The sequence below is a fragment of the Spinacia oleracea genome, chromosome 4, assembly GCF_020520425.1.
Source record: "Spinacia oleracea cultivar Varoflay chromosome 4, BTI_SOV_V1, whole genome shotgun sequence".
Classification (NCBI taxonomy): domain Eukaryota; kingdom Viridiplantae; phylum Streptophyta; class Magnoliopsida; order Caryophyllales; family Amaranthaceae; genus Spinacia; species Spinacia oleracea.
Window position 1 is genome coordinate 13106856 of NC_079490.1, and position 21304 is coordinate 13128159.

At 36.5% G+C, this 21304-nt stretch overlaps 3 protein-coding genes and 1 non-coding gene across 6 annotated transcripts; 2 read left to right on the forward strand and 2 right to left on the reverse strand.

Annotated features, from left to right (window-relative positions):
• Positions 1-733: 733 nt before the first annotated feature.
• Positions 734-7226, reverse strand: LOC130459867 (protein MAINTENANCE OF MERISTEMS-like). Its single transcript, XM_056827485.1, has 7 exons — positions 7160-7226; positions 2292-3132; positions 2047-2205; positions 1648-1965; positions 1425-1565; positions 1245-1352; positions 734-1158 (listed from the first exon to the last, which is right to left on the reverse strand). The coding sequence occupies exons 2-7, from the start codon at positions 3129-3131 to the stop codon at positions 1036-1038; spliced, it is 1689 nt and encodes a 562-aa protein (XP_056683463.1). The 5' UTR covers position 3132; positions 7160-7226; the 3' UTR covers positions 734-1035.
• A 4274-nt stretch (positions 7227-11500) lies between these two features.
• On the reverse strand, positions 11501-15709 carry LOC110792629 (plasmodesmata-located protein 3-like). The gene is made up of 4 exons (XM_056826364.1): positions 15327-15709; positions 14059-14490; positions 13246-13356; positions 11501-12939 (listed from the first exon to the last, which is right to left on the reverse strand). Exons 1-4 carry the CDS (start codon positions 15673-15675, stop codon positions 12932-12934), a joined length of 900 nt encoding a protein of 299 aa, XP_056682342.1. The 5' UTR covers positions 15676-15709; the 3' UTR covers positions 11501-12931.
• Positions 15710-16687: 978 nt separating this feature from the next.
• Positions 16688-19435, forward strand: LOC110792643 (uncharacterized). Of its 3 annotated transcripts, none has more exons than XR_008932126.1 (3): positions 16688-18075; positions 18863-18963; positions 19047-19435. XR_008932126.1 is itself a non-coding variant. In XM_021997460.2 (2 exons), exon 1 carries the CDS (start codon positions 16917-16919, stop codon positions 18030-18032), a length of 1116 nt encoding a protein of 371 aa, XP_021853152.1. In that variant the 5' UTR covers positions 16688-16916; the 3' UTR covers positions 18033-18075; positions 18863-19435. The 3 variants fall into 3 exon arrangements, 1 of the variants encoding a protein (XP_021853152.1); XR_008932125.1 differs by having other exon boundaries at positions 19052-19435; XM_021997460.2 differs by having other exon boundaries at positions 18863-19435.
• Positions 19436-20769: 1334 nt separating this feature from the next.
• On the forward strand, positions 20770-20841 carry TRNAE-UUC (transfer RNA glutamic acid (anticodon UUC)). Its single transcript has one exon. It is a non-coding gene; the product is annotated as a tRNA-Glu (tRNA).
• The last annotated feature ends 463 nt before the right edge of the window (positions 20842-21304 follow it).

Below are 21304 nucleotides of genomic sequence, written 5' to 3' on the forward strand. Positions count from 1 at the left end.
ATTTAATGAAATTCAGTCCTGAGTTAAGGCATCTAATAAAACACATTAAGACTCATAAGCATACATTCTGTGCATTACTCTAAGCAAACGGCATAAAACTCGATAAAGTAGAAAAAGCGAAGGACAGAACTTCAACGCCCAGGAATGGGCGCTGTTATTTTTCACGCCCAGGCCTGGGCGCCGATATTTCCTTCGCCCTAGATCGGGCGTCGTTCCCTCTTGCCACCTACCCTCCCGTTTCTGCAAAGTGTTCGTACTCCTTTTTCTAACCCTCAAAAGAACCACGAACACTTGGGGGGGAAGCAGACGTGTAATGAACACCCTTTCAAAATTTTTTTTTTTTCAAAAGGCTAGAACTACGCGCGACCTGATTCTGACAAGATACGTAGGCAATCCTTCTCAAGGATTCGGTCCAATAAAAAATTAAAAAATAATAAAGTCATGCAACGCATCAAGAAGAAAAGATATTGCAAAGGGCACTCTACCCTAACCCATGCACGGGCAAGACCAAATAAAATGAAAAGGCCACAAAAGTTTCCAGGAACAAACCCAACAAAGGAGTATGACACGAGTCGGCAAAAAGAACAAAAAATAGTGAACATGCATATGTAATACCCCAAGTAGTCGGTTAGTCTAAAAATGTGTGTGCACTCTTATATGAACTCATTATCTTTACGGAAGTCTTTTCCTTTTCGAAATTCGTCGTTGGTTTAGAAAGCTAATATTGCTATGATATGTTAAAACAAAGCCCACGGAAGGCTCAAAAGATTCTTGCACCGAAAATCGCAAAAACTATATATATACACGCGGAATACAAGAATGAATATGTACAAAACAGGAGATAAGCCTAAGACTCGTCATCGGCTCCATGTCTCCAAGCCTCGCCGGTCCATCCACTCCACTCCCCGTGGTATGAGGGACCCCAGCCAGAGTCACCCCAAAAATGAGGTTGTGACTGCAACTCGGGGCTAGACTCTCGGGCCACCGACACGGAACGCCGCCTACGCTCCGGCTCGGACCTCTCCCCGGAAGAACTCACCCCCGCGTCAGAACGGCGATGCCGTAGGGGCGAGTGCCGTACTCTCTCTCTCTCTCACGAACACCGTGTCCCCTGCCCGAGGGACCCGCGTCGTCGGCCGCAGCCCGCCCAGCAGCCGTCTGCAAAGAAAAAAGAGACAGAAAGAGAATGAATAACCGAAAGCCAAACAAAGGGGTACAGACCAAAAAAAAAGAGGGCACATTACCCGAGTAGAGTGGGGGCTCCTGCAAGAAAGTGCAGACCGAGCTCGAACCAACGCGGACTTCAACTGGTTGATCACCCCCACCATCGCATTGGCCGTACGGGCCGGAACCTGAAACAAGAATGTCAGTAAAAAAGGAAAGAAAAAAAATATAAAAAGAGTACACAAATGAAAGGTGCATACCGCCTCTACTCCCTCAGGGAGCGGAGCATGGAAAACCCGGTCTTCCGGGAAAGTCTCCACAATCTCGGATCCACTCTCTCCGGTATACGAGATCCGAGCATCGGGAAGCACCCATCCCCCCAACGAAGGGTCATGACCCTCCTGCACAAAACACAGTGGGCATAAACACATGGGCACGAGCATGAAAACACTAAAATCAATACAAAGAGAGGAGGCAACTTACAGCGCCAGGCTCCGGGAGATGAAGAGAATCCTGGATAAACTGGTAATACCTAGCTCCCTCTATCACCAACTCTGTCGCCGGCACACCAGTCCTCGAATGGACCCTCCACGACTCGCCTATCGAGCGAGTAGACAGCATGGTCGCAGGCGGAGGCCTGGGCACCGAAAAAACCCCGACCGTCTGCATACGTACCCGCTCTCCCAGGTACCAGACAGGGTCCCGGCGGTCAACGAACAAGATCCGCATCTGGCTCAGGGCATAACTATCCCTGACTGAAGCATGGGTACCCCTAAAAGAGAGCCATGGGGTCCAAACCACCTGTTTTTGTACAAACGCAGTCAGAACTCGCACATAAAAAATAATATAAAAGAATACGAGATAGAGGATAAGATTTTGTACATGCTCAGGGTTCCCGTCCCGGATAAGATCCCACACGGTATCGGGCGGTGGACGCACTGTCAGCTTCTTCTTCCAACCCCAACGGCGACCGGCAGGGAACTCCAAAGGCCTCTGCCCCTTTCGGGGAGCTAGCCAAGGTAAGTGCTCAAAGGCCCACAGCTGCAAAAAGAAAAGGGCAATAAAACATTTAAAAAAAGAAGAGGCCCGGTATAAGCAAGAAAACAAAAGAAAATCTAGGCACGTACCTCGATCAAGCGCGGCACTCCCGCTAATGTAATCACAAAGTGACGTCTACTCGGGTCCGAGTCGCGCACCGACAAACTCATCTGGCCGACAAGCGTCGCATAGCCCAAATCGCCCCAGCGATAGTCACCAAGTGTAGACACATCCTCCACCATGCCTATCCACCTCGGGTCAAAGGTGTCAGTCGGACCCGATAGAAAAGTGGAAGTAATAAAATGGAGGTAGAACAGCCGAGCCTGTCTCAAAGGCGACTCCTCTACCCCATGCTCCAAAGCCCACATCAGGTCAGCGAAAGGTATCCCACGGGGCTGGTACGAAGGTAATCTACTACCCATCCACGAGCCCAGGAGCCTGGTACCTTCAGCAACAGTCGGCGATGGGCCATCCGACCTCAGACGAACGGGGTTCCCTGTAAAGGTCAAGCCCGTCAAAGCTGTGTAGTCCTCAGGAGTGATCGTCATCTCGCCCCAAGGAAAGTGGAAGGTGTTGGTGGTATCCCACCACCACCTCATGAACGACCGCAGAAAGGACAGGGAGATGTTAAGCCGCAGTATCTCCCAGAAAGTCTCAACCACCGGAAACAGTGAGCTCGCCCTCACCAAGGCCTGGGCGTCCGAGCTCAGATAGCTAAAAACGGCCTCACTCGTCGCAACGCCATAGCCGCGAACCGTAGTCTCTCTCTTCGCGTGAAGGCGGGAAGTCACATGGTGCTCTAGGTCGTAGTGCAGATCACGACCATAGTAAAGCTCAGGGCCCACCCATAAGGGACCCGGGCCAGTCGACTGACGCGTCATGCCACGCACCTCGTGGCCACCATGAGGGGATAACGACTCATCAGACATGCTGATCAACAATACAACAAGGCATTATACCTTTGACAAAATCGGCACTCATACCGATCCCTAAAAAGAGTGCATTTCACTTATGAAATGGAGTCATACAATTTTTATTCCCTAAAAACATGATACTAAGTTCATACTTAGCAAAATTCCCTAAGTAAAATTTAACTCCAGCAAAATCAAAATTCCCCCATGATATGTCACCCATGAATTATGAGGAACGCAAGCAACATACCAAGAATACCTACATTATAAAAAAATACTAGGGTTGTAGGTATACTTGGGGGCTAGCATGAAAATGCCCAAATTCAACAAAAATCAACATACTTGCAAAAATTAACATGCACAAACTAATTAACATGTTATGTGGAGCATTTCCAACTATCCAATTGAAGGAAAGGGGCACAAAATCAAAAACCCCCAAATCAATTTCATGCACAAAAATACTTGACAAAAATACTGAAATTGACAAAAAAGCTCGAAATTATTGAAAATTACTTACATTGAGAAGATTAGGAAGTGATTTGGAGTAGAATTCGAGCAAAAATCAGTAGAGAGAAGTGAAGAAGTTTGAGCGAAAATGGTGGAAATGGGAAAGGAAGGAGACGGTCCGCGAATTTAAAGACCAGCCCCCCCCTTCGCATTTTCAACGCCCAGCTCTAGGCGTTAGAAATTCTCGCGCCCACTGCTGGGCGCTGAAAATGCTTCCTAGACAGCGAATATTCGCTGTCGGGCCCGCGTACTCCCCTATTTTGTGAAAGAAATCCGTTATCTTGATATTTCTATCCCAAAAAAGAAAAAAAAAAAAAAAAAAAAAAAAAAAAAAAAAGAAAAATATATAAACAAAAATATTGTTAAACAAAAATATACACAGTGTGGACCCACTTACAGGACACATGCATCTAATCAGGAAATATTACGACCCACCAACAGGTTGTAATCACCAAAAGCTCTTCTACATAGGCAAAATAAGAAATTCAAAATGGGCTCGCCCACCCTCAGCGGGCGGGGTCTGCGTCACTAGCCGCGCAGGTCCTCAGTTTTCGAAAAATAAAGTCTTCAAATTTAAAATAGGCTCGCCATCTTCAGCCGGCGGGGTCTACGGCGCAAACCACGTAGGTCCTTATTTTCAAAAAAAAACAAAAAAAATTTCAAAACAGATTCGTCCACTTCTATCGGACGGGGCGTCCACCCTCAGCGGACAGGTTCGCCATCTTCAGCCGGCGGGGTCTACGTCACAAACCGCGTAGGTCCTTATTTTCAAAAATATCAAAACAGATTCGTCCACTTCTATCGTACGGGGGGTCCACCCTCAGCGGACAAGCTCGCCCACCTTCAGCGGGCGGGGTCTGCGTCACTAACAGCGCAGGTCCTTAGTCGCTGCAGCGATAACTTTTATCGGTTTTCCCTTTTTCCAAAAATTAAAGGATCGGTTTTCCCTTTTTCCGAAAATTAAAGGATCGGTTTTCCCTTTTTCCGAAAATTAAAGGATTGGTTTTCCCTTTTTCCAAAAATTAAAGGATTGGTTTTTCCTTTTTCCAAAAATTAAAGGATTGGTTTTTCGTTTTTCCAATAAAGAACGATGTGTTGGATTTTCCTTCGTTTTACGTCCTATAAAAACAAGGGGGTTTTCTCGTTTAGCTAACCCTGAAAATGAGAATCTTTAAAAACGTTTTACCTCGTGATTGGGCTTGGCCAGGCCCAATTACACTTTACAGCTTTAATTTCGAAAACGTCTGTAGTTACTCCCAATGACAAAGTGAGGGAGTTTCTACGCACCTTTAGATCCTTCCAATGACAAAGTGAGGAAGTTTCTATACTATCAGTTGACAAATCCCAATGACACGTGAGGGATATGTCGACACTTCAAGTGATGACCCTTAAGTCAAATGTTATCACTTGGGGGCTCGTGAGACCCTCGCAAAACAGGTCACATACACCATGGCTTGTGTGACGCACTTCGTCTAATACTTTGATCATCGTCTTACTCCAAGACTCAGTCAAAGTGGGGGCTAACTGTAGACACCTACTTTTGTCCCCGTTCCCGCAAGGGAAAGGTTCGATGATGAAAGCATAAAAACTCCACTTGACAACGCATCTCCTATAAAATAAACGAATCTCGATTCCCCATTTCATTTCACCCGAAACCTGCTATTTATGGAAACCTGCTAAAAATAGTAACTGCCGTAAAAGGTAGCGTCTAAAAGTGGCAAATAATAAAAGATAGAAACCTGTCATAATTAGGTGTTGCACTCCAACATAAATCCTAAATGAGATAGAAAACTGCAAGAATCCTATTCCTAATATGATTCAGAAATAAGAGTTACGTATTAATTAAAATCCTAACGAGCCTAGAGTTCGTAACAGGCCCAGACGCATTCCGTCACAAAATTGATACGCGCTAAAAAGACTCGAATTAATCTCAAACTCTACGGATTTTAGGAATCCGAATCTGACTAAACAAAACTGCCCATACCCTATTTTCAACGCCTGGCACTGGGCGCCGAAATCTTCGGCGCCCAGGCCTGGGCGCTGAAAATACCTGGGTACGTTTCTTTTCCTAATTCTTTGTGGATTAGAACTCTGCAATTCTATCTTTCCACGAACTCTTCCCTATAAATAGGCCCCTAGTTTCGACGTGAAAGAACACACAACAACACATAATATATTCTGAGTATTGACTCTAAACCCCTTAGCCTAAGCCTCTCGCTGCGAAACTGTTCACGCGTTCTGTCGCAATCGATCCATAAATCGAACAGAACGTATCCTGTCCCATAATTGAGATTCGTTAAATAAAAAGGAGAAATAGCAAAGTCAAAGTGGTTAGTTTTTTGAGAACCGTGACGCACCTCTCAAGGGTGCGTCGTAATGTGTCCCTTTTCGATGATTTAACTGCTTTCCTCGCCCTTTTTATGAACTGTTGAACTAACCTAATATGATTTTTCTATCACGCCTAACAAATATAATATTTTTGGGAAATCGGATTATCATGCTAGGTCCCTTAATGCTATTTAAATCAGATAATCACGATCGAATTAGTATTATATGTTGCATATTGCTAAAATCAATTCAGATTAGTTTAATAGTTAACGCATGTCCCTTCAATTATTTATACTGAGCTAGTAAGGATATCCTGCCTCTGGAGTTATCGACGAGCGAATTACTCCTCTCGGTAGTTACAGTCCCCCGAACCCTCAATCTCTACCTTGCGGGTGTATATTGAGAGATCCCCACACCAGGGATCACAAGGGAACCTACGGCCGTCGTGGTCAAACATAATTGCACTCCCTTTATGTCACGATAACCGGGTTTTGTCAGTTTTTCTCATTGTCGTTAAAAACTGAATGGCGACTCCTATATTACTAGTCAATTGGGTGTATACTCACAGGAAATCCAATTACACTTGATTGAATAAAAAGAATCGTCACACCCACGAGGGACAAGGTCACGCATTAGCCTCGTGCTTTTTCGACCCCCTCACAGGAAGCCAGTGCTTCATAACAGGGGGAGTCAATGCTCCATAACAGGGGAAGCCAGTGCTTCATAACAGGAGGAGTCAGTGCTCCATAACAGGGGAAGCCAGTGCTTCTTATCAGGGGGAACCTTGGTTCCATATCAGGGGAAGCCAGTGCTTCTTATCGGGGGGAACCTTGGTTCCATATCAGGGGAAGCCAATGCTTCTTATCAGGGGGAGCCTGGGCTCCATAACAGGGGAACTTGACCAGTTCTTACACTTTCATTTATCATGTTTACATTTCTTTTAGTTGAACATTAATCAGGAAAATCTCATTCAATCAGGATAGTTCAGGTAAAACCATTAAATTTCGTTATTTCATAAAATTATTTCTTTCAGGAATAATAATTCATTAAATCAATACTTTGCATAAAGCTGCACTATCATCAAAACAATTCAATCAAATCATACTTGTAATCCCGCAAATCATAAAACATCATTATAAAACATCAATCATTCATAACATCATTCATAAATACATTTCGAAGGGATTGCGGGTACTAGCAATAACCGTTACCTCAACCGTAGTTTTTATACTCCCTGTCTGATGGATCGTCCTTCCTGAGCCCCGAGTCTAATTTCTTTCAAAATATCGAATTATTGAATTAGTAACTAAATCGATAAATAATTTAAAACTAATATTTTATAAATAATAAATTTATAGATAGTGAATTTTGAAATGATTAATTTAATAAAAATATAATCTTTGAAAATATAATTAAACGTTATTTCAATCAAAATATATACTTCATAATTTACAATATTTAAATTTCATAAATTAACGAAAATATTATTATTTACATCAAAATTTTAGTCACAATATAAATCTGAAATTATCATTTAATATTCTTATTAAAATAAATAACAATTGATTAACATGAGTGTTTAGAAAGAATGGAGCTTACTTTGGGATATTGGGCAAAAACAAGAGTTGGGCTTAATTTGAGAAATAAAATACCAAAGTTCCAATAACTGGAACTTGTTTCTCCCCCTTTTTTTTTGAAGTTGGGTACGAAGAACAGGAAAGCAGGGGGAGGGAAGAGCCACAGCACGACAGAGGAGAGAGGAAGGGAAGAAGGAAGAAAGGACGGCGGTGGCTGAAGCCTGGGCGGCACAGCGGCGCGAAGGTGCGCCGGTGATGGTGGTTGGCTTTTCGGCGACGAAACCGCAAGAAAAGAGAAAAGGGTGGTCGTGCAATACAGGGGAAAAACAGGGGAGGGGGTGTTTTCCGGGCTGTTCTGGGCGGCGGTAACAGCCGTTCGTCGGGAAATTGGGACGGAGATGAATTTAGAAGGTGGTGTGATGGTCGGTTTTGTTGGCTGCGAGGTTGGGTGGTGCGGCAGAGGGAAAAGATGAGGGAAGCAGGGGAGTTTGAGTGGAAGGGGAAAGCAGGGGAGGTGTGGTGTAATGGTGGCGCGGGGTGGTCGGACGGTGGTAGTGGTTGATCAGGGTGGTTGGGCGGTGTTGAGTGGTAAACGGACGGTGGTTTCAGTGATGGTGGTGGTTGATTGCTTGAATCAGAGAAGAGAGAAAAGGGAAGTGAAATTGGTCTCTTGTGTTGAAATTAAATTCTGAAATTGTTTAATTTGTAAAGGTTGAAGTGGAAGAAACAAACTTGGTTTTTGCTTTGAATGGAGACTGGAATGAGGGAAGAAGGAAGGAAGGAAATTTCCTCCTTACTTTGTACGTGGAGAGCAAGGAAGAGAAGAAAATTGGATAATTGCTCTTTAGGGGTATTCTAGTAATTTCACTTAGTTAGAAAAAATTCTGAAATTTCTTTGCTATATTTAGGAATTGATATAAATGGGAATGTTTAATTAAAATCAGATTTTCAAATAATTTTTATAAAATATCGATAACATAAAATAAATTAAATTTTCGAATAAAATAAGAACGTTCCGAAATTATTAAAAATTCGAAATAAACAAGATTGAAAAAGGTAGTTTAAGCTCGTAAAAATTTAAATTATTAAATCTGAAAAAATAAATAAATCATGTAACGATATTAAAACTTAATCGCAATAAAACTTCGTTAATTAAAATAAAGTTTGAAATTAGGATTTAAAACAGTTTTAAGCTAAAAAAAAATAATTTAGCATAATTAATCAAGCTTTAAAAATTCGGGGTATTACACCCACCAACTGCGAAGTTGGACACCATTGGGCATTAAGTTTGAAAAATATGGATTAGCAACTCTTATAGTAAATTGCACAAGAACCAAGGGTTGCTTTAAGAGAATATAATTTTTCTTTATACTTCACAAAAATTACACAATATCAAGATTGATTTTAATGTATTCGGGGTTTATAAGGAGATCTATCATTTTGTAATGGTTGTTAACCACGATTGTGAAATTGAGCTCTATATATAACCTACATATATCATGAGATGTTAAGGTTTTTTTAAGTAATGTTATACTTCCTCCGTCTTTTAATACTTGCAACGTTTGTTAGTTTCACGCATGCCAATGCACAACTTTGATCATTTATATCTTAAATTCTCTTTATGCAAAAATTATAAAAATTTGATATTTTGAAAATACACATTGAGACGAATCTAACAAGATCCTACATGACTATGTTTTATCTTATATAAAAAACACTACGAATAGTCAAAGTAGATTATATGAATAGTGACAAAAGTCCAAACGTTGCGAGTATTAAAAGACGGAGGAAGTAGGATTTAGAGTTCAATTTTGGGTTTCAAATTTCAACTACCACATTTATTATCTCTAGCCATGGTTGTGATATTGGACAGTTTTGGGCCTTATTTTTAAAAGATATTAGGGTTAGAAACTTATTTTTATTCTTATAAGTCAACTCTTGAGTAGGTTGATATCCAATGAAATTGTATAATTTCCGTTCATCTTTCAATATCTATACTAATATATTAAAAGGCGTTGAGAAAAATGTCTATGTGTCACGTAGTACTCTTCCTTTTACGCCACATCATTCACTCACCAAATGATATGTCATATCATGGACAACCAAAAATCAATACGTACAATGTGGTTCAACTCTAGACCTCAAGTGTGGATGATAAATCTAATTACCGTCTTAACCAACCATTAATTGTGGTTTATCTCTTCACATTAATTTACAAATGAATGTTAACACAAAATCTAAAAAACTAACTTTTTATGTGACTTTTTTTTATAATGACTATTTTGGAAAAAAATAAAGAATCGGGACAACCATGAATAAACATGATGTCATAAGTCTCATAAGCATCAACTACATAAATGTCTTGCATGGCTGCATATATCTAATTTGGTGTTTATTAATTTGAATCGCTTGGTTCCACTAGAAAATATATTATGCAAATTGTAAGTTGGTGTAATTGAAAATATATTTCTCATGATAAACGTCGTAGTGTGTTTGTACATTAGACGAACTTGATGGATGTTTTTCACTATAGTATACATGTATTTTATGAAATATTGAACTCAAGAAAAATCTAAAATTTTAAGTATTCAATGTAGCAATCCAGGTAAAGAAAGTATACATGACATGTGGCGCTCTGCTTATGTGTCGTTCACTCCATGTAATCTTCATATATATAAAAATAATTTCAAATATGGCATGCGTAAGGCTTTAACCCCTGACCTTGAATTTAAAAGATAAAGCTTTTACCATAAGCTATTATACATTTCATATTATCATTGCAAAAAGAAAAAATGAAGGTAAATGTGAATTTTATTAATGTAGTAACGTGGAGCATCGCCCGGGCCCAAAAACTAGTTTAAGTTCTTAAAAGAAGTAAAATAAACAAAAAAGAATTACTTAAATGTTTGGTCAATTATCCTTTAATAACCTTCCTTCATTTAATTAAAATTATATCATACATGTATATCAATAGCTTCCTTTGATAAATAATTATCTTGTGTAAATTATTTACTTCCTTTACATGTATAATTTTAGGTATACTTTGTACTAGTTCAAACACTTTTAATAAATAAATTAAGAATTTAAAAAGTTGTCCATATTTTAGTTTAATAAAAACAAGTTTAATAATTTAATTTTCCTGCAAGTTAGAGATTTACATTGCTTTTCATTATGAGTAAAATTGTGTGAAAATAATTAATCATTGTTGCATATTTGTTAACAAAAAACTTTGATGATCATGAATTTTGTGAGTAGCTATGAAGTCTATATTGATGGCGGGTGTGGTGGATTTAAAAAATATAATTTTCTTTTATATACTTCTTTCATTTATTACATATATCCACCGTAAGACACTAAGGCCCGGGTCGAACGAGATATTAGGGTTTAAGTTTTCAGTATTGTGTTAGGTTCTAAGCTTAAAATTTGGGGTTTTAATTTTTCAACAACCATATTAATTATCAGGTTCTAAGATTAAAGTTTGGGGTTTCAATTTTTCAACAACCATATTAATTATCTCTCATCACAATTACGAAATTGGGTGCTATTGGGGGTTGATTTCAAAAGACATACGTAGTACAAATTAACAACTCATACTTCCATTCCTCAAATATCGCACCATTTGAATTTTAACACTATTCACAAAATGACATTTGTCCATCTTTTGTGATTTATATGTAAGGACAAACTATAGTCATGTGAGATCTTGATAGATTCTTATTATCGACATATATACTTTTTAATTATCTACTTTTCTTAGTTTTTATTTATGCATAATTCAATATATTAAGTGTTGAAGTCATTTATGTGTTGGGGAGCGTGAAAGTCAACATAGTGTAATATTTTGGAGGGAAAAAAGTATATAATAAATTTATTATTCCTCACCACGAGTCGACGGCCGCAATTTTTTGTTTTATTTTATGGCATATATATATATATATATATATATATATAATATTCATTTATTTACTTATTTATACTACGAGACATTAAGGGAATGTTCGGTTCTACAGATACGTTTTGGGATTTCAAATTTCTAGTACCACATTTAATATCTTTCACCACAATTGCGAAATTTGTATATATTGAGACTTGATATTGTAACATATGGGTTAACTACTCAAATACGAAGTAGTACATTTTTATGATTCCTCACCACGACTGTAGTATTGGATATATTTTCACTTTGAGACACTAAGGCCTCGTTCGGTATCACTGTCAGTTTCCAGTTTTTGGTTTTTTGATTTTGTAAGTCATATGATTTATATTGATAATAAACTAAAAAATAATATTACTTATAGTAATGATGTATATTTTGAAAACTGACAACAAAACACTGAAAACTACTTTTGTGGTTTCATATTTTGGTTTTTAGTTTTGTAAAAAAAACAGAAAATTGGAAACAAAAAACAGTACCGAAGAGATTGAAAGATATGTTAGGGTTTTCAAGTTTTCTTGTAATGTGTTAGGCTCTAAAGTTAAGTTTTGAGGTTTCAAATGTTAACTACCACATTTATTATCTATCATGACAATTTTAAAACTGGAATGTGCTAGACCTTGATTTTAAAAGATACTAGTGTGGGGTCGGGCGATGGCCTGGTTGCTACTTTGAATAATTAAAATTCGAAATTCTTTTTTAACTCAATATTTGACAAAAATGCATTTAGTCCATAAAAGTGAAAAGATTTATTAAATTCATCCATTACACATGTACGTTACGTCATTTATCATGCCAAATAATTTTTCATTATCTTCTTACAATTCGTTTAATTTTTTTTTCTAATGGAACTACGTGCTTCAAATTAATAAGATATATGCATGGCATTTCTATAGTTGATTCTTATGAAACTTATGATGTATATCAGTTTAATTTATTATTTTCCTAATATTTTAATTGCTATTTTTTATTCCAAATACATTCCATAAAAAATAAAAGGTAACATAAAGATTTAGTTGTTTTAGACTAGCTTCATGTTAACATGTATTTATAAATTAATGTGCATGGAAAAACAACAATTAATGGTTTGTTAAGATGGTAATGAGAGTTATTCTCCAAACGTAAGGTCTAGTGTTCAAACCTTATTGTATTGATTTTTGGTTGTCAATAACATTACATAACCTCACTGAGTGAATGACATGCGTAAATAGGAGAGTTCTACATGGCACATGAACTTTTTTCGCAACGCCTTTTAATAAATCAGTATAGATATGAATTAGAAACTCATATATAATGAATAAGAGATTAAATCAGAGGTTAGGGTATTCAAATGAGAGGTTAGGCTCCAAGGGTATTCAAATGAGAAGTTATTAAGTGCTTGAATAGTTATTATATTCATCATGAACTATTCAGGCAAAAGAAATTTAGGAACACTAGCATAGCTTATCTTCTTCAAAGAGGTGCTCAATTCTTCAAAAATCTGCATGAAATAATAACACAAGGTAAATTTTTAAATCATATGATCACGTGTTATACATACAGAGGTATTAGTATTGTGATTTCGTCATGAGTATCAATCTTTGTGTATCTACAAACGAGCTGATATAGACAGAACTCCATTATACACAAGACTTTACTAATTAAGTTAGTATACGTCAATAATCAATATTGTACGCATATTTTATACGTATGACAGTTTACTCCATATTATAATTTCTTAATTTTATTTTAATTACTTTGTAATTTCTTGATGGATACGCCATAGTATATATACTTTAATACTTACCATCACCCTTCTTCTTGAAGCATCGAAATAAAATAAGAACAACGAACAAAAGGGCTGCCCCTCCAATTGCGATTGCCGCTATCTTCCTAAAACCAGCCCCATGCCTTTGCTCTGCCAAAAAATCATATGTACTCCGTATGAAATTTATATAATGTACGACAATGGTTAGTTCAAAGAATGAATTAATGATTAAAAAAAAATAAAAAATTAAGTATTATTCTAGCAGTTCGTTCTATAATGTTCTTTTCATTTGAAATCGAAAGTGAATTAAGAATTAAGAATTAAGAATTTCGAATGGAAAAAACAAACGGAAAGAACTTTCAGAAATCAGAGAGCTTTGAAGAAGATTAATGGGAAAAAAAAAAAAAAAAAACAGAATCTTATATTCCCATATGTTAGCAACAAACAATCGAATCATTGGTGTATTTTTTATTTTTTCTACACCAACAAAATTGCTGAAAACTTTTAGTGTTACAATAAAATGATTGGTGTTGTTAATACTTGTTAGTTTCTTATCAGACCGTCTGACACTTATTTAACTGTCATATTTATCAATTGAGTTTCTTATCAGATCGTCTGAAACTTATTTAACTGTCACATCTATCAATTGGGTATGAATGGGTTATGACATATGCTGCGACAAAGTACTAAAAGTCGGACGGTACTTTACAAAAACTTATATTCATTTTTATATTTTAGTGAAATAGTACTAGCTAGATGAAATAAATTAATGTATGGCTTGATATTATTGCAATAATAATAGGAATATTATTGTTTGTAGCAAAATTGAATGAGCTAATTAAGCATATTTACCTCCATGAAAGCCACTACCACCATGGAATTCAAGTGGGTTAAACTCATAGCTCAAGTAACATGATCCCAAATAAACTTGTCCATAAATTGAACTCACACACTCTTTCTCAACAACCTCAACAGCTTCAACAACACACTTTGCACAATCACATTCATCCATTCCAACCTCACATTGAGCCATAGCATGGAATCCTTCATGGTTATTTATGGAGTAAAACCCGTTATTACCCTCGCCTCCGGCCGCCTCGCTTTCCAACGCCTCGAATGCTTGGCTCCTTATTTGCTCATAGTACTCGTTTGATACCACATCTTGGGGTTCACCACACTTTTTGTGGTGCAATTCTTCGTCAAGGCTAAAAATGCCATTATACGTGTCTGCCTCGTATTGTACATGGCACCCTGAGAGTTGGATTCTAGCCGCCATGGAACTACCTTAAGATCAAAATTCCATGGTTATGATGTTAATTATGATATTGAGCTCCTTTGAAAAATATTTTAATTGCAAAACAAATGAAAAGAGGTAAAAAAAAAAAATTTAATATGTAAGAAGAAGGAACCTACTGGCTACTGAACCAGTACATAACACAGGTTAACCAGTTTAGCTACGTAGGTCTTCGCTTAAGTCATTCCAAAGCATTTTGAAGCTGATGGGGCTCGATCGACCATGTGACCTCCAAGTCACAAGGTGAGTTCGCCATCAACTCCACCAAATTAATTATATTGATGTGAGCTTTTTAATTACTAAACCAACATCTCTTATAGTTCTGTGAGCCCAACTATACATGTCATTTGATGATAGGGGGGAAGACAAGAAGAATCTATACTCCCAAACATGAGCAAACGGTGATCTTTGAATTTGTGACATCAAAATCACAAGGTGAGCATATATACCATAAGATTAACATATAGTACATGTACAAATTTATCATATGGTTTAATTTGTTGGGTATGCATATTTTTTGTTTCATGCATGATTTCAAACATTAATATTTCAATTATAAAAAGCATGCAAAAATTATAAAATAAGTTGATGTTGAAAAAAATATTTATTGAGATTTGAGATGAATCTAATAAGAACTGACGTGTGTTTATTCTCAAGTACAAAACACAAAAGAAAGTCAAAATAACTTGTGTGAATTGTGTCAAAGTGAAAAAACGTGTCAACTAACCAGAAAGAAAAGTAGTATTATAATATAGTTCTATATGCTACTCTGTAAACCTTCATGTATTGACAATACTATTAAGATAAAAGCTTACTCTAGTATTACCACATAAGCCATTAGTGACATTTTGAAACTCTTCCATACACTCGTTGCATTTGTGATCATCCAAATCTTGACGACATTGAAAACGGCCCGAGATAGAGCCTTCATAGTTTTCCCCAACCATGACGAAAGTCGTATCGGATTTCGATTGAGAAGATTTAGAATGAAGCTTGTCGAAAAGGGTTGTTCGTGCATCCAAGTATTCTCCATTAGGATCATCGAGTTTTCTAGACGAACAACGGTTGAAAATCAAGGTTCTATGATCATCTAAGATCCCATTCACAGATACTAAACTTAGAAAGAAGAACAATGAAGAGAAAGTGATTGCGGTTTTTGTTAGAATCATAGACATGGGATTTCATTTGTGTAGTTTATGATAGGGTCTAAACTACTATATGTTGTTTACCTTGTGATATAAGATTTGGTTATATATATTAATGTATATGGGGTTTGGCATGGTAGTTTAAGACTTTGGTGAAATTTGAGTTCAACTTTGTGCATATTTCTTGCCTAACCATATCTAATCTTGGACTATAACAGTCCAAGGAACACATTTTAAGCAATAAAGTCAAGTATTAAATTATTATTTATTGTAATAAAGTAATAGCGGGTGAATTATTTAATGTAGTAAAAAGAGGATGTGAGTAAGTGTCAGAACTACAAGGAGGAGAGAAAAGTTAATAATATCTCCGCATTTTATTAGGAGTCACACTTACCATTTTCGATCGTATTTTATTAGGAGTCACACTTTCATTTTAGTAACTTTTCTACTCACTATCTAATTAAATAATATATCTAATTTACCCTATGACCCACCACCACATTAAATAATTAATTTTAAAAACCTCTCACCCCCACCTCTTCAAACAAGTGCAGAAAATCAAGCTTTATTTTTTATTTTTTCATTCAATTTGAAGGAGTATAATTGGAAATGGAGAAAATAACATGTCAAAAATATAAAGTGTATATTTTAATTAAGTACGACTGGTTATGAAAATGTATCTTTTGTTTAAATATGAATGGAGTAACATATTGTAAACTTGTTGATCCTTCTTTTATATATATATATATATATATATATATATATATATAACACAGGTACACAACTACACAAGTATTGTCTACAATAGCATTGCCATATGTTTTTTCTCTAAAAGGTAACACATTGAGTTCCATTTTTATCAATTCATCGAGAAATTATAAGGTCCTTGAATTTTTATCTAGCAATAGTCCCATTATAGAACTTGCATCCTATTGTGGGATGGGTATCATTTTTTTCTAATTTTGACCTAGTCAAATGCAAATTGTGAGAAAATTAAGGACAAGAATTAAAGAACAAAACTACTACATCTCTTTGCCTATGATTTTTTGGCTTCTCTTCTTTTATCCGTTTTAAAAAATATATTTTCATTTCTCTATCTCGTCGTCCTCCTTTGATCTTAAATCAAATAATTAGAAACAGGACGACGAGAGATCATTAGAGAAAAGGTAAGGTAAAAAACCATAATAGCCCATCAAAATATTTAAACCCTTCACATTTATGACTATCATTGAATTTGATTGTTAACATCAAAATTCAATAATAAGTAAACAATGACAGAACTCTTCCAATTGCTACAAATCAATATAATTTCAGCCCGAGACCTCGCAACGGTATCTAGATCCATGAACACTTATGTTGTTGGGTGGGTCCACCCGGAAAGAAAATTGATAACCCGAGTCGACCACAAAGGAAATAATTGCCCCGAATGGAACGATAGGTTCATATTTCGGGTCACACCCGATTTCCTTTCCTCCAACTCTTCAAAGGTAGAGATTGAGATTTACAGCCAAGCTTGGCTACGTGACAATCTCGTCGGGTCGGTTCGAGTATCCATTGCTAGCCTACTACCCACAGACGGCCCAATCGGGTCTACCCGTCGAACTGTTGACCTCCAAATTCGTCGTCCATCGGGCCGACCGCAAGGAATCCTTAATGTCGTCGTCTCGGTCTTAGATGGCACTAGGCGAAGCATGCCGCTCTCTAGGGTCGGTATCCAAGACGACAAGGGTACCCGACCCAAACCCGAAGGATCCAGCGTCTTACGCCGGTCGAAGAGCGAGCGCTCCTGGGTAGCTGGTGCCGACAACGAATCAACTCAAGCTCCCAAGCCGCCCGAGCCCGGCCCGGGATCGAGCTTAGGCTCGTCCATTTGCAACTCCGACGTAGGACCATCAGCATCAGTGGTGGCAGCAGCGGTGGCAAGAGGGTTATACACGCCAAACACAACAAAAGCTCGTGGTCGCGGTAACGGCGGCAAAGCGATAATCAACAACGACGACGAGGGCGACTCCATCTTGCAATGGGCAGACGAGCCGAGCGAGGATGGGATAGTCACAAAAATAGAACGGTGGAAGATGGAGATGCAAAAGCCAAATCACGGCGGAGGGAAAGGTGGGGGTGGTCAGGTGGCGGCGGGTGAGGGCACACGACACAAGCACAAGAACCCACACCCGCATCTACATCCACAGCACCGGCGATCAAAAACAGATGCGGGTGGGAGATTATTTAGGTGCTTTGGTAAGGCATACGGGTTTGAGTTTACAATTGTATGTGGGTCCAACCATGCGAATGATAAACAAAATAATAAGAATGGAAAGAAAAAGTTGCGTCCTAAGACGACGACATCAGACGGTGATACCGATAGTCAATCCTACATTATTGTATGATTCTTTTTAATCAAACGGCTCTTAAATGTGGTGATACAAAAAGGTAGAGTGTACATACTTTTATTTAACTCTCTTTTTTATCCTCTATCCCTTATGTATATAAATTTTTTGACCATTTTATTTTTACCTTACAATCATTTCTTCCACCAAATTCTTATTTCTTCCGTTTCTAAATAATGCAACAGTTTCACTCTTACGCTATTTATATACGGAGTATTATAGTACAAAGACTTCAAATATTAACTTTTATAAAAGGAAATACTATTATATTGGTCTCGATATATATTTTAAAAATACTAAATATAAACTTTTTATAACTCTTATTACTTTGAATTGCAGATATTAATGATAATGTCTATACACCTACAACGAGGGAATTTTCCATCCTAAACCTACTATTTAACTATTTTTTAGTGCATCTTGGAAATAATAAAATAATTTTACATGTCAAAAATATAAATTAAGTTTTAATTTTTTAATTTCTCCTGAGATAACAAAATTTTACAAAAAAAATATTACTTCATAGCAATTAATTATCAATTTGTGTTGAATATTTTTTAAATGTTTTATACCTATACTACGTATTAGTTTAAAAATCGAGTATGGCTTGCTCATCTAGTTTATTCATTGGCGGGCGTGAAAGTTAATTAAACTGTTGTGTATTTAGAAACGAAGAGAGAATTAAGCTTGTTGTAAACATTGCAAGGTTGGAAATTTGTTTTTAAGAAAAGAAATTAATATCATAATAAACCACAAAATCTTGTTTTGTTTCCTTTTTTATTTTATTCAATTTGTGTATTTTTGTTTTGTTTTGGACGAGGTACATGCAGGCCTTGGTTAACCGATGTTGGCACACCTATGTTTGGTAAACAAGCTCAGTTCAATCAACAATTATAAGACCATAATCCCCAAAAGATTTTATGTAACAATGGTGGGATACCTAAATTTTCTAGTTAGTTTTCTAGTTTAGCAACAATTATAATGCTAATCGTGTTTAATGGATCTTTATGCAAGTTTAGGGATTGCTGTAAAAAATATTGCAACGCATAATATGGATATGGCTTGCTGCTATGTATTACGTACAACATTATAGCGTCAAGAAGATTGGGTTTTGGGCATATATGTGTGAAGCAATGTACTAAAATTATGTAAGAGCGATCAAGTGTGAGGTTGAGGGTTATGCTCCTTTTTCTAGTTTTTTGAGGATAATAGAAAAAGCTTAACAGGATTTAGTTTATTTTGGTAGTAGTCATGTTAAACGAGGGGGAATAGTTGGAATACCATACCACAATGGCACAATTCCCCTAATTTTGAGTTGATGGGTTCTCCCTCCGTTTCTTTTTATTTTTTACGTTTTCCTTTTTAGGTGTTTCAAAATGTTATCTACATTTCCTTTTAGAGTATCTTCAATGGTTGTAGTTAGGGACTATCTTGCAATTTTTAGAAACTCCAAGCTACTAGCTTAACCATTGAAGTTCAAATGATAAATTAGTTTCGCCGAGCAAATTAGCTTGAAAAAAATTGGCCAATGAAATAATATTAAATTAAATTAAATTAAATTAAAAATATTGATTGGCAAATATAATTACATTAATATTAAGCTTAGTAGCTAGCCATTGGGGTACCAACTAGCTAAAAAGGGAAGTAGCTTGATATATTATGTGGCATGACAAGCTAATTTAACAATTAACTTACCGTTGAAGATGCTCTTATATTATCACATAAATGCTTTAATATTCTATCAAAATTTGTGTCCAATGATTATTTTAACCAATTAAATTCATTGGGTCATTTAATCTCTCACACTTTTTTATTGGGACATTAAAATTTTCTCATTTTCCCAACATCAAAATTTTGATAAGAGTAAAACATTATAAATAAACGTAATTTTCTTGTTTAAATAAAAAATAGAGAAATCTCAATGCACATTAAATAAGTATACAAAATGTTAATTAAACCCACCACAACGTAACTTTGGTAAAGATTTATGCGGGATCGAAGAGGATGTCAATCTTTCGACTACAATCAGACGGAAATCATATTTGTCACGGCTACAACAGATCTATAGACCCCCTCAAGGTTGTAAATCACAACGATATAAAAGAGAGTATACAAAATGTTTGATATACTGCGATCGTAGCTATGGTAAAAGGAAGTTTTTATTTGATTCGATTGTTATGTATTTGTTAGATTTAAATCTTTATGTAGATGTCGTATGACTTTTTATCGATAAATTAATTTGTTTATCAAAAAAAAAATTAAGTCGTTAATAAACGTGCAAAATGTCAAACGTAAAGAACAAAAAGACGGAGGGAGTACAAATTTGTTCCCCAAAGCACGATTGCATTGGTGGATCTTGATCTAAGTTAATTAATAAATCTACAACTCTATTCTTTCTAAAAAGTTCATTTGTTATTTAAGAACTCTACAACTAATATTTCACTTATTGAATTATTCTCTTCCATCGAGGTAAATGATTTTGATTGAAGTTAATTACGGAGTACTTAGTTGAACCAAAATTTACTGATGAATGGATCAATGAACGCAAAGTTATACTTTAAATGAAGACAGCAGTACAGTTTTAGTATAATTGCACCAGAATTTCTTTTTTATTTTAAATGTTTAGATTTGATAGTGTTGGTTTAAGATTCAATAAAGCGTTGTTTTTGGACCTTTGGTTGAGCGACTAAATTGTAACGTGTATATATTTATTTTAGAAGCAAAGTGTACATCAAAATCCGATGTCGTCCAGCGGTTAGGATATCTGGCTTTCACCCAGGGGACCCGGGTTCGATTCCCGGCATCGGAACTTTTTATTTTCCTCCCCGAATTGATCTATTATCAATACAAATACAAATAGAAAAACTAGTTCTCCCTCCATCCCTAAAAATGGAAATATTCTAACAATATCATATTATTTCTCCCTCCACCCCTATTAACCCACCTACCCCCTACTTCATACAAAAAATAATTAAAAATTCAACTCCTACATAAACATAATACAAATATTACCTCCGTTCCTAAAATTTCTTTACGCTTTACTTTTTAGCCCGTTCCTGAAAGTTCATTACGCTTTACTTTATTCCATTTTTGGCATATAAAATTTACAAGTACACCCTTAATCATTTGCCCACCACAACATACAAGTTGCAATATTTTATCATGGGAGTCACACATAACTTACCCACTCACAATGCTTTAATACGAAGTATTATTTTTCATCCACTTACGTTATTGGAGAACTTATGGCCACTCATTTCCCCACTTATTAT